This window comes from Macaca nemestrina, chromosome 1 (genome assembly GCF_043159975.1).
Source record: "Macaca nemestrina isolate mMacNem1 chromosome 1, mMacNem.hap1, whole genome shotgun sequence".
NCBI classification, from domain to species: domain Eukaryota; kingdom Metazoa; phylum Chordata; class Mammalia; order Primates; family Cercopithecidae; genus Macaca; species Macaca nemestrina.
In genome coordinates, this window is record NC_092125.1 from 109,645,991 (window position 1) to 109,659,430 (window position 13,440).

General features: G+C 46.5%; 1 protein-coding gene across 5 annotated transcripts; it reads right to left on the reverse strand.

The window, feature by feature from the left end:
• Positions 1-17: 17 nt before the first annotated feature.
• Positions 18-13,416, reverse strand: LOC105497801 (circadian associated repressor of transcription). 5 transcript variants are annotated; one of them, XM_071086190.1, is made up of 8 exons: positions 11,814-11,938; positions 11,482-11,562; positions 10,804-11,223; positions 10,557-10,632; positions 9,932-10,010; positions 9,389-9,500; positions 7,472-7,661; positions 18-299 (listed from the first exon to the last, which is right to left on the reverse strand). In XM_071086190.1, exons 3-8 carry the CDS (start codon positions 11,167-11,169, stop codon positions 106-108), a joined length of 1,017 nt encoding a protein of 338 aa, XP_070942291.1. In that variant the 5' UTR covers positions 11,170-11,223; positions 11,482-11,562; positions 11,814-11,938; the 3' UTR covers positions 18-105. The 5 variants fall into 5 exon arrangements, with proteins under 5 accessions (XP_070942291.1, XP_070942290.1, XP_070942292.1 ...); XM_071086189.1 differs by lacking the exons at positions 18-299; positions 11,814-11,938 and adding an exon at positions 11,960-13,416 and having other exon boundaries at positions 6,998-7,661; XM_071086191.1 differs by lacking the exon at positions 18-299 and having other exon boundaries at positions 6,998-7,661; positions 10,804-10,923.
• Positions 13,417-13,440: the final 24 nt, after the last annotated feature.

Genomic DNA, 13,440 nt, shown 5'->3' on the forward strand with positions numbered 1-13,440 from the left:
GGACTCTACACCTGACAAAGCAAAATACTAATTGACTTTTTAAATTCCCCCGAAACACGTTTCTCGCCCTCTCATGGAGTCGAAGTCCTTCGGCCTCTGAGAAGGTCAGCCCCATTTCATACGCCTTAATCCTGTGAAATCCTTGATAAATATTTGAGCCATTCCTCTTTCTCGATGGAAAACGAGAGAAGTAGGCGCTTCCTGAGGATGCTTCCTGTCTTTTCTTAGGAAAGGACAGACTCTTTGAAATCTCTCCGGACGAAAAATAGATTGATTCATACACGTCGTCTGCCTAAGTGCTAAGGAAAAGAAATAAACACACTGTGAGTTTCCTATATCATGTTCCCACTAATTTAACTACATAAAGTGAAACCAATAAATATATGGGAAACACCTGCAGGGTTTAGACTACAAAATTATGTCAGCTTCTATGCCTTTTTGTGCTAGTGAAACCTACTGAAAAAGCTCCTTTTAAATTTCTTCTCCACTGTGGAGACACCCGTCCTCTTACTTGTATGCTACCTATACATATCCATTTATGGTTATGCACGTAAGTTAACATCTAATGGCTGTGGGAAACGTACCTCCCTTAGACTGCGCGCGCGCACACACACACGCACAGGCGTGTGCATCCTCCTCAGTTAATGCTAATAACTCACACAAACACTTAAGCCCACCTCAGAGTAAGCCAGGTCCAAAGTAACGAAATAGAACTAGATTGCGACATTATTATGCTTGTCAATAAACTTTCACTGAATGACTACTCTGTGTCAGATACTGTTGATACCACTCTAGTGCCTCCTGGACCACTAGGAGATAGTATATAGACATAAAAGATACTAAAACGAGGTAGTATATAATAAACGCAAAATAAATTATGTGGGCTGGGCATGGTGGCTCACGCCTGTAATCCCAGCACTTTGAAAGGCCAACACTGGTGGATCACTTGAGCCCAGGAGTTCGAGACCAGCCTGGGCAACAAAGCAAAACTCCTATCTTTACAAAAAATACAGAAATTAGCTGGGTATGGTGGCATGACTTGTCATCCCAGCTACTTGGGAGGCTGAGGGGGAGGATCACCTGAGTCTGGGAGGTCAAGGCTGCAGCGAGCTGTGATCACACCACTGCACCCTGGCCTGGGCAATAGTGTGAGACCCTGTCTCGAAAAATTAAATATAAACAAACAAACAAATAAATAAATAGGGCCGGGCACGGTGGCACACGCCTGTAATCCCAGCACTTTGGGAGGCTGAGGCAGGTGGATCACCTGAGGTCAGGAATTCGAGACCAGCCTGGTCAACATGGTGAAACCCTGTCTCTACTAAAAATACAAAATTAGCCAGGCGTGGTGCTGCATGCCTGTAATCCCAGCTACTTGGGAGGCTGAGGCAGGAGAATCACTTGAACCTGGGAGGTGGAGGTTGCAGTGGGCCGAGATCGCACCATTGCACTCCAGCCTGGGCAACAAGAGTGAAACTCCATTTCAAAAAATAAACAAACAAATAATAAATAAAATATGCCACAGCGTAATGTGGTGAAAGGCACTGGCTTCAAAGTTGGGAGATCTGGATTCTATCTCAATTCTAATACTCATCAGGCCTATGACCTTGAATAAGTCATTTAAAACCAGGGGTCTGGAGACTACTGTCTACAGGTGAAATCCTGCTCCACCCGTTTTTGTAAATAAGACTGTTGAACTACAGTCATGCTTATTTGTCTGTGTGTTACGTATGGCTGCTTTGGGCTACAATGGCCGAGTTGGGTAGTCGCAATAGAGACATAAAGCCTACAAAGCCTAAAATATTTACTATCTGGCCGTTGCCAGACTCACTCTATTTCCTCATGTCTAAAATGGGACTAATTTTGCCCTGTCAGTCTCACAAAATTTGTCGTGGGAATCAAATAGAATAAAATATGAAGATACACCGGCGCGGTGGCTCACGCCTGTAATCCCAGCACTTTGGGAGGCCAAGGCGGGTGGATCACGAGGTCAGGAGATCGAGACCATCTTGGCTAACGCAGTGAAACCCTGTCTGTACTAAAACTACAAAAAATCAGCTGGGTGTGATGGCGCTCGCCTGTAGTCTCAGCTACTTGGGAGGCTAAGGCAAGACAATTGCTTGAACCTGGGAGGTGGAGGTTGCAGTGAGCTGAGATGGTGGCACTGCACTCCAGCCTGGGTGACAGAGCGAGACTCCATCTCAAAAAAAATATATATATATATATAAAGATACGTTGAAAGAAAGGAAGGGAGAGGAACTGATGTTAATAAATTCTGTTAACCACTACCATTGGATCAGCTGAAGAGTAACATTTTTGAGAGCCTACTATATACTAAACCCTGTACTAGGTGGGTGTTTTTTGTTTTTGTTTGTTTTTCTGAGGCAGAGTCTCACTCTTATTGCCCAGGCTAGAATGCAGTGGCATGATCATAGCTCACTGCAGCCTGGACCTCCTGGGCTCAGGTGATCCTTCCACCTCAGCCTCCCAAGTAACTGGGATTACAGGGACATGCCACCATGCCCAGCTAATTTTTTGTATTTTTAGTAGAGACTAATTTTTTGTATTTTTAGTAGTTTCATTATGTTGCCCAGGCTGGTCTCCCAAAGTGCTAGGATTACAAGCGTGAGCCACCCCACCAGGCCCCAAACCCTGCACTAGGTGTTTTATGTACATGATTCCATTTAATGGAGTAAAGGGCCAAACACTGAGTGTATAGATCATGTTTAACAGAAAGAATGATAGGATGAACTTGAGTTAGTCATTGAAAGAGGGCAGGGTTTAGATAACAGAAGCAAAGCAGGAAAGGTTTGAACAAGAGCTTAGGAGCAAAAAGGTGTAGTGTTAAGGAGTCAAAAAAAAAAAAAACAAAAAACAAAAAACTGCACCAGAGGGATCATGCAGGGGAGCACAGGGAAAAATAGAGACTGTGATTAAAGATTTTGGACTTTCTTCTCAAAGCATTGGAGAGCCATTGAAGAATTTGAATAGGATATGATATGCAAAGCACTGTTCTAGGAAAATTAACCTGGTTATCAGCGAAAAGGGATTAGAAGCAAGAGAGACTATTAGTACAGTGAAGTCTAGAGCAGACTGGTGGCAATGGAATGGATAGGAAGAAATGGATTTTAAGAGATATTCCAAATAAAGAATAAAAAGGATTTGGTGACCAGATGGCACCAAATTTTAAGCCTAGTTATCCAGAGGAAAAAACAAAAAAAAAAAAACTATGGTACCTAGCGATACCACAGGTAGCACTAACAGAAGAGAAGACTGTAAAAACTGGTAGCTGGCCAGGCACAGTGGCTCATGCCTGTAATCCCAGCAGGCATGGGATTGGGAGGCTGAGGTGGGTGGATCACGAGGTCAGGAGTTCAAGACCAGCCTGGCCAACATGGTGAAACCCTGTCTCTACTAAAAATACAAAAAATAGCTGGGTGTGGTTGTGGGTGACTGTGATCCCAGTTACTCAGGAGGCTGAGGCAGAATCATTTGAATTTGGGAGGCAGAGGTTGCGGTGAGCCGGGATCGCACCATTGTACTCCAGCCTGGGTGACATGGCGAGACTCTGTCTCAAAAAAAAAAAAAAAAAAGTGGTAGCAGGACATGTTTTCAGGAAAGAATAATTTGATTGGTGATTACTGGAAAACACATCAGACTGGAAACCAAGTTCTGTTCCACACATCATGTTGTCCTAGATAAGTCTCCTAAGTTTCATTTCTTTTCTTTTCTTTCCCTTTTCTTTTTTTTTTTTTTTTTTTTTGAGACAGAGTTTCACTCTTGTTGCCCAGGTTGGAGTGCAATGGCTTAATCTCGGATCACCGCAACTTCTGCCTTCCAGGTTCAAGGGATTCTCCTGCCTCAGCCTCTGGAGTAACTGGGATTACAGACATGCGCCACCACACCTGGCTAATTTTTTAATTTTTTTTTTTTTTGTATTTTTAGTACAGACAGGGCTTCTCCATGTTGGTCAGGCTGGTCTCGAACTCCTGACCTCAGGTGGGCCACCTGCCTTGGCCTCCCAAAGTGCTGGGATTACAGGCATGAGCCACCGCGCCTGGCCCTAAATTTCTTTATGTATCAAATGAGGAGGTTGGGTTGAACTGGATGTACAAGAGGCATTTTTTTTTTTTTTTTTTTTGAGAGGGAGTCTTACTCTGTCACCCAGGCTGGCATGCAGTGGTGAATCTCAGCTCACTGCAACCTCCGCCTCCCAGGTTTAAGCAATTGTCATGCTTCAGCCTCCTGAGTAGCTGGGATTACAGATGTGCACCACCACACCCAGTTAATTTTTGTATTTTTAGTAGAGACTGGGTTTCCCCATGTCAACCAGGCTGGTCTTGAACTCCTGACCTCCAGAGATCCACCCGCCTCAGGTGGGATTATAGGCGTGAGCCACCGTGCCCAGCCAAGAGACATGTCTTGGCTCTAAAACACTGAAAGTTTCAATAATGTTTAAGTATCAGCAATATGTAAATAAAACTGTCCAACAGAAACTTAAAACACTCAGTATGCCATCTCAAGGGAAAGATTGGGACTAGAGATAAAGCTGTAGCAGTCTTCTAAGTTGAAGCAATAATTAAAGCCACAAAAGAATGTAGTCAGAGAAAAGGGCCAAGGCCTGAGCCTAGGGGAACCCCCACTCTTTGGAGTAGGTTGAAGTAGGGCCCTTAAGAGACCTAGACATTGCTGCCAGATAGGTAAGAGGAGGATTAGGATAGTGTGCTGTCATGGGATCTGAGGGCAGAGTGTTTCAGTAGGCAGCATCGAGTGTCAAATGATACAGACAGCATAATGTACATAGCCTTTGTAAAGGGTATAGCTGTTGATTAGGGGGAAGCTAGATTTTTTTTTTTTTTTTTTTTGAGACGGAGTCTCGCTCTGTCACCCGGGCTGGAGTGCAGTGGCCGGATCTCAGCTCACTGCAAGCTCCGCCTCCCGGGTTCCCGCCATTCTCCTGCCTCAGCCTCCCGAGTAGCTGGGACTACAGGCGCCCGCCACCTCGCCCGGCTAGCTTTTTGTATTTTTTAGTAGAGACGGGGTTTCACCGTGTTAGCCAGGATGGTCTCGATCTCCTGACCTTGTGATCCGCCCGTCTCAGCCTCCCAAAGTGCTGGGATTACAGGCTTGAGCCACCGCGCCCGGCGGAAGCTAGATTATAATACTGGTTCTGTGGGCTCATTAGTAACTTTGGAAGGTGCAACAAAGTGAAAGCAGTGGAAGCTAGGCTGCAAGACGTTAAGGACTGAGTGGCAGAAAGGAATCAGAAAGAGTATAAATAGACTACCTTGTCGAGAATTATGGAGAAAATAAGAGGACAATCAGCCTTAAGATATGTTTTCAAGGAGGAAGGATCTGATCATATTTGTAATCAAAGCATTCCATTGCCACCACTCTAGTCTGATCATACTTGTGATACTTGGACAAATAAATGTTGTTGGGACAAACTGAAGTTACAAGATAAAGAGGGGATATGTGACACAGCAAAAGTTCCAGGGGTGAAGGTAATCAGAAGCACAGATCGATAGGTTTGCCTTTAAAAGGAGGTCATATTCTCTGAAAATAAGGGGAGGCAATTATTCCCTGAGAACAGAAGACTTGAGAATGGGTGAAAGATGTGTAACTACTTTTGAGAATCACACTAAAGAGCAAAAAGCAATGACTAAGTTGTCAGAGAAGCCTGAGGCCCTACAAAGGATTAGGATGGGAGAGGAAATGGTTTTGGTGGAAAGTGAGACAAATCAGAAAGAGGGTAATATACAAACAAGGGTAGTTATAGATCCATTCGTGGTCTTCATTTTTGCCTCCTCCTAACACTGAGTTGCCTTCCTTAGTCCAGCATACATCTAGCACCTGCAGCTTTTTTTCTTTTTTTTTTTTTTTGAGACAGAGTCTCACTCTGTCGCCCAGGCTGGAGGGCAGTGACGTGATCTTGGCTCACTACAACCTCCACTTTCCAGGTTCAAGTGATTCTCCTGCCTCAGCCTCCCGAGTACCTTGGATTACAGGCACCCACCACCATGCCCGGTTCATTTTATAGTATTTTTAGTAGAGACAGGGTTTCACCATGTTGGCCACGGCTTGTCTCAAACTCCTAACCACAAGTGATCTGCCCACCTCAACCTCCCGAAGTGCTGGGATTACAGGCATGAGCCACTGTGCCTGGCCTAGCTGCAGCTTTTTGAGTAAGTATGAAGCCTAGTGTCTTGAGGTGTTCCCAAGTCTGACAATTCTAGGGAGCCCTTTCCTCTTTACAACTGGCAACCACAGTGGCTGTTTTGGCTCTTGTGTTCCTCCTCTGGCAGCAGAAACCTACATATGTGTTTACTACAGGCATCAACAGCTCCCATCAAAGCAAAGAGCTAGCCCAGAGCAGAAGAACCTGCAAGTCTGGGCCAGCTGGAAGATTACAAAGGTGTCAAAACAAAGGGAAAGGTATAGTGTCTAAGCCTGAATGAAAACATAAACCCGGCCGGGCGCCAGGGCTTACACCTGTAATCCCAGCACTTTGGGAGGCTGAGGTGAGCGAATCACTTGAGGTCAGGAGTTCGAGACCATCCTGGCCAACGTGTAGTGAAACCCCATATCTACAAAAATACAAAAATTAGCTAGGCATGGTAGCATGTGCTGTAATCCCAGCTACTCAGGAGACTAAGGCCTGAAAATCGCTTGAACCCAGGAGGCAGAGGTTGCAGTGAGTCGAGATTGTGTCACTGCACTCTAACCTGGGAAACAGAGCGAGACTGCATCTCAAAACACAACAACAAAAAAAACCCATAAACCCAAATCTGAACTCTAACTGTTTCAAGGATGTTCCCTAGGAAAATAGCAGTAGAGTCCCCTTCTCCCACAAGTCTTATATTGTCATCCAGACTCTAACTTGGTAGAGCTCATGTTCACAAACATCCCCATCCCTTTTCTACTTTTACTGCAGCTCAGAGGATACGGATTGGTTTTGGAGGCAGAAAGTTTTCAATTTCCCCCAATCAGCAAACTGTTTAGGTATAAAAAAATTTCTTTAATCAGAAAGGATTTGTCTTCCCTCAACACAAATGCACACATTAAAAGTAAAAATACATATATACATGAATATTTACACAAATTAGAAATCACAGTGGACAGCTGTATGCCCCAGGCTAGAGGTTGAGAAGATGAGCATCAGGAGCAACTGGAGCATGGCTTCTCTGCTGCTCCCGGTGTCCTTTGGTCATCTCCCTGGCCAAGGTGGGTAGACTGGGAGGGGATAGGTTATAGCTCCAGTCTGATGGCAGAGTTACTGGCAAACTGTAGCAACGAGGCCCCTCTCCAGATAGTTTCATAGGTTCACCAGGGATGACAGGAGATGCTGTAGTAGGTGGGACTGGAGTGGCTGGGGCAGAGTGGGTGAAGGGTTGCACTCCATGCTGTAGGAAAAGAATGACGCCAATACCGGTTCCAGTGCCTAAAGGACCATGGCTAAAGGAGATAGTACCTGGGGAGCTGAGAGGGGGGTTGCAAATTGGAGTGGTGTGGATCCAGGTAAGGTTCATAGCTGGCCATTCTGTGAGGTGCCAAGGCTGCTTTGGTTTTAAAGCTAGATGTCCTAGCTGTGTCTGGTCCATCTTTTCCATAGGAGATGCAGGAGAGGAAGCGGCTGAATCACTGTGGTGGCTTGGAAAATGCTACGGAGGGGAGAAATGAGAAAAATAAATGTGGAGAAAGCTTTCAGATGAGCTCCACCCGGTTACTTAAACCTTTGCATTCCTTGGGAACTCAGTTTGTAATACAAACATACCTCGTTTTACGCAGCAGATATGATCTTGCCAGGCCATGATTAAGTAAAAGTTTTAGTAACTAAATTATACTTTCATTTATTCAAAAAATAAATGGTCTATTATGGACCACATACTATATTAGACACTGGATATCCAGAGATGAACAAAAAACAAACAGTTCCATAGGTTCTCACTATTTATAAAATAATCCCTTTTAGAATTTCTTTGAAGTCTATTTTTAATTGGAATCATCATTTCCCAAATTCTGTATTTAAATTTGAATATTCTATCTTGAGTTCTTTAAGAAGCATAAATTAATATTCAGGCAAGATCCTCCTCCTATATATTTTTTTAATTTTATATTTGACACAGGGTCTCACTCTGTCAACCAGGCTAGCACAATCATGGCTTACTGCAGCCTCAACCTCCCAAGCTCAAGAGATCCTCCCACCTCCGCCTCCTAAGTAGCTGGGACTACTGGCGCACACCACCATGCCCAGCTACTTTTTGTATTTTTTGTAGATACTGGGCTTCACCATGTTGCCCAGGCTGGTCTCAAACTCCTGGGCTCAAGCAATCCACCTGCTTTGGCCTCCCAAAATGCTAAGATTACAGGCGTGAACCACTGTGCCTGGCCTACTTATTTTTTAATAGATGAGTCACAGCAATAATAACCATGGCTGATTGAAAATTAGGACTGGTGATTATCTACAGGAGACTCTCCTTCTCCATCATTTGAATGCCCTCTATATACCCTATTATTTGAGGACAGAAAATAGGTCATTTCTTTTTTTTTTTTTTTTTTAGATAGAGTTTCATTCTTGTTGCCCAGGCTGGAGTGCAATGGCGTGATCTCGGCTCACCGCAACCTCTGCCTCCCGGGTTCAAGCAATTCTCCTGCCTCAGCCTCCCAAGTAGCTGGGACTACAGGCGTGCGCCACCACGCCCGGCAAATTTTTGTATTTTTAGTAGAGACAGGGTTTCACCATCTTGGCCAGGCTGGTCTCGAACTCCTGACCTCATGATCCATGCACCTCGGCCTCCCAAAGTGCTGGGATTACAGGTGTGAGCCACCGCGCCCAGCCGAAAATAGGTCACTTCTGTACCAGGTCTAAGAATCTATCAACACTGCTGCTATTAGTGCCCCCCTCTCCCACTTCCAGTGATGTACCTCTTATGACCAGCCCTTGAAACCCAGTGTAGACTCAAAAACTTTCTAAGGGTTTGACACAAGGATACTTGGGCAGAAATGAAAAGAAGGAGAGGGGAAGGGTTTGGGGGCAGTAGGGAAAAAAGAGTTTGCAGAGAGAAGCTGAGGTATCTTCCCGCATGAATCATTTGGCCAGGTAAAAAGCCTTTTGTATCTATGCAGAAAGCAGACAAGCTGTGGCATGAGGGATAGGATTAAACTTCATGGAGTTCTTCTCAGTGATTCAAACAAAACAACAACAAACAAACAAACAACAAAAAACATATAGGAATCAAGACAATGCAGAAAGTTTAGGAATTTCCTTCCCTGAAAAGAAACTTGAAGAAAAGATTCAAAAGAAAATGGCAAAAGGGGACATTTCTGCATGCACATTTCATTTCCTTGGCTATTTTCCCACCACTTCCTCATGTTCTCAAGTTCTTACCTTGGTCAGCTGATGCTTGCCACCACTCAATGATGACTTCTCGGCAGCTATATGTGGAAACCAAGTCTTTAACATCCCTTCTACCTGTAGCAAGGTTCCTAGGTAACGTTCCCTGTGAAAATGATATTGCTTTATTTATTTATTTATTTATTTATTTATTTATTTATTTATTTTGAGACAGAGTCTTGCTCTGTCACCCAGGCTGGAGTGCAGTGGCGCAATCTCGGCTCACTGCAAGCTCCGCCTCCCGGGTTCTCGCCATTCTCCTGCCTCAGCCTCCTGAGTAGCTGGGATTACAGGCAGCCACCACCATGCCCAGCTAATTTTTTGTATTTTTAGTAGAGACAGGGTTTCACCGTGTTAGCCAAGATGGTCTCGATCTCCCGACCTTGTGATCCGTCTGCCTCGGCTTCCCAAAGTGCTGGGATTACAGGCGTGAGCCACCGCGCCCGGCCGAAAATGACATTGCTTTAAAAAACCAGCAACAGGATTGAAGAAATTTCCTTTTTATGAAGACCCAAGGAAAGAACCAAGGGGACTTACCCCATCTGTGGCTTCTGCAAAACACCTACAATACGCTGGATCCTGTCCATTGCCACACTCTGCTGAAAACTGCTTAATCCTGGGGATAGGGACAGAGAGAGATTAAGGATTGAGATTCAAGCATGTAGTCAGGTAAAGGACGAACAGAAGGGGGCTAAAATTGATTGATCTAAAAAAAATTAAGTCGGGCAAGGCAAGGTGGCTCACGCCTGTAATCCCAACACTTTGGGAGGCCGAGGCGGGTGGATCACCTGAGGTCAGGAGTTTGAGACCAGCCTGGCCAACATGGCGAAACCCCATCTCTATTAAAAATAACAAAAATTAGCTGGGCATGGTGGTGGGCGCCTGTAATCCCAGCGACTGGGGAGGCTGAGGCAGAAGAATCGCTTGAACCCAGGAGGCAGAGGTTGCAGTGAGCTGAGATAGCACCATTACACTCCAGCCTGGGCAACAGGAGCAAAACTCCGTCTCAAAAAATAATAATAACAATAATAATAATTAAGTCATAGTAGCAAAAAAGGAGTAATATAGGCCCCAAACAAGAACTTAAGAGAAATACACATCAAAAGAGGGAAAGAGAGAGAGAAATGAACCTAGCCCAAATGAATGCAACTAATGAGATTACCTCTCTCAAAACGACCCATCTTCAGCCCATTGAGTAGATCTGTGAGAGGAGGTATAAATCCTTGGAGTTCTTTACACTGTAGGAAAACAGGACAAAGGCTGTGAGAAGACCAAGAACTGTCCACACCAGCAGTGGCTCTTCCTTCACCTCCAAACCTGGGAGTCATTACTATCCTTATAGGGTCCTTATCAACCAGCTGGGTGATAAGCCACTCCAGGAGAGTCTCCTTTCACCTGCTTTCTCTTACCTTCTGGGCAAACAGCAGGTCTCCCTCTGTGGTACAACCTTGGATGTTTAGACTGGTCTCCAGTTCACCATCTCTTGATCTTTTCGCCCCAGATCCTGCCATAGGAGAAGCCGAACCCCGCTGTTCCGGATGAGATGGTGTATGTTGGTTACTGGAAACCTTGGATCGATGCCTGCAGCGGATAGGACCCGGGCTGGGCCGGGAACCTCCCCTCTGCCCAACAGTGTCTGGCCTGGGCCCATGGGCCCCCTTGTCCTCCCTCTCATTATCAGAGGGGAAGCCAAAGTCACTGTTCACTGGGGAGGTGGGAAAAGACGAAGAGAGAGAGTAGGAAGAATAGGAAGAAATGCTAGATGGAGAATCCATAGGTCCCGAAGCAGGGGCTGGAGAGCAGCTCCTGGAGTACCCAAAGATCGGAACCTGCAATTGAAGAGCAAAGCGAGGGAGTTTGAAACCGGAGTTTAAGTATTAGGAAATGGACTGGGAGATTGGGGTGTACTGCGTGGGATAATACTTATTCTCCCCCTCCCCAATATTACCAGTCTCAGACACAATAGAAAAAGACATTTCTACCCCCCACCCCCGCCCATTAAGAACCTGGGATTCCCTCTCTGGCCGCCGCAGAGCAGCTCTCTGCCTGACGCGGCCTCCGTTCTTTTCTTCCCTCAATTCAAATACCTGACTTGAAAGACACCTTCCTCTCCGCCCGTTGTTCGCCAGGGCTGTTCGCCAACCTGAGTCCGCAGCAAGCCTCTTCACCTAAGCCATGCCACCCACGAGAGGTCAATCTGCGCACGCGAACCCACCTGGTGACCCTACTGGACCCGCCCCCATAAAGACTGGCCTCCTGCCCTCTCCCAATCTTTCAAGATCAGGATCCCTGTGCGGGTCTCTCTGGGCTCGCACCTGCCACGTGATGCAAACCCTCCCAATACCAAGATCTGCATTCAGCCCCCAAATCCACTCCCAAATCCTCCCTAACAGCTCGCTTTTCCTCCGAATATCCTTACCTGTTGTCAGCCGGCTCAGCCCTGGCTCGGTTTCCAGCTCCTTCACCGTCTCTCCGGGTTTGGCTCCCCACCTCCGCCTCTCAGGGGGCCCCGCCCCTTCCCCCTCCCAGACACGTGCGGCCTGGCACGTGCCTCCCCCTGCTTACACAGATCTCGCGCCCTCATTGGTTGTGTCGCCGGTAACACGTGATTCTCGTTACTGAAGTCCATAGCCCATTTGCTACAGTACAAAGGGCCTCAGCCAATAGAGGGCAGCCAGGCGATGATTGGCTGTAAGGGAAGCATTCCGTGCTCCGCCCCTACATGCGGCTGCCGGAGAGGACCCGGTGATGAGAAAAGGAGGAGGATGGAAAAAGAGTGGAAAAGAAGGGAGGGGAGGAAAAGGGCGGAGTCCGTGGCCTTAAATAGGATGGTGATGCGCCAGAGACGCGCAGCTTGAGTGTGCAGAGATTGGTTGTGCCACTGAAGGCGTGCGCCTCCGGACGTGGGACCCCCGGTTCCGTCTTAGGAACTAACTCATCTGCCCCCTCTTTGAACACCTCCGCTCACGAGCGCAGCACGTGGAAACCATCAGTGATTTGTGTCTGCAACGTGTGCGTGAGAGAATGGAAGTGTGTGACACGGTATATTCTCCCGCTCTCGGCGGCCCAGCCCTCGTGACTCTCCGGTCTCTGTTTCACCTCCCCCACCCCTTTCTCCTCCAAGCTGGGTGCCTCCTGCCCTGCTGGGTGAGGAGGGTGGGGATTGCAGCCGAGAACACCGCGTCCTCTCTGGCTCCCGCTGGGGCGGCTCCTCCGGCCCTTTTCTTACATAACCTATCACGCACGTTACCAGCTCAGATGCCACCCCGCCACGACGCTAGAGGTCAAAACGAAACTCAGTTTTTCCTGACTTTTTTTGTCCAGGCTTCTTGGGCCCGGCGTCCTGAATTATCTGATTCCAAGCACGGGGAACAGAATGGGGTAGGTCCCTGATCTCCTAGGTTATGGCTTTGTCCAGCTTCAGTGCCTTCATTTGTCCCCTAGAGAAGATTCGAAAGACTTTGAAGGAGGGGAGGGAGGCAAGTCCAGAGTTTAGAGAGTCTCAGAAATAACTGGGACGTTACTGTTTTCGTTGCGGCTTGCATTTTGAGAGTACAATGGAGAGGAGAGCAGGGCCAAGGATTGTGAGCTGGTTAAAGATAGTACGCCGCAGAGACCGCAAGGGGGCAGCCCAATTCTGATTAGGGTCCCGAGGATAGCGATTTAAAAAAAAATTTTAAGTGAGTTTGTCCCTGCCATAATTACCAACTGCAAAAGGCACATTGTTGGACAGAGGTGTGGGTGGGGGTGGGTAGGTGTGAATATTTTAAATCTATTCTAAGTAGTTTTTGATATTTTACCTTATGTTTTAACAATGTGCTTATTCTTACAAAAAGATTCTAAAACCTCAACCCCGTTTCCCCAAGCACACTGTTTCAACACCATATTTAATAAAATAAAAGAAGAGAATTACCAATATGGACTGCGAATAAACCTGTTGTCTGTGGGTGCCCTTCTCCAGTCTTCTCCAAACTGCAGATTTTTTCAGTCCATAATGCCCTCTAATTCAGTTGTCACCCAACTCCCCTTCCAATCTACACTTGCTG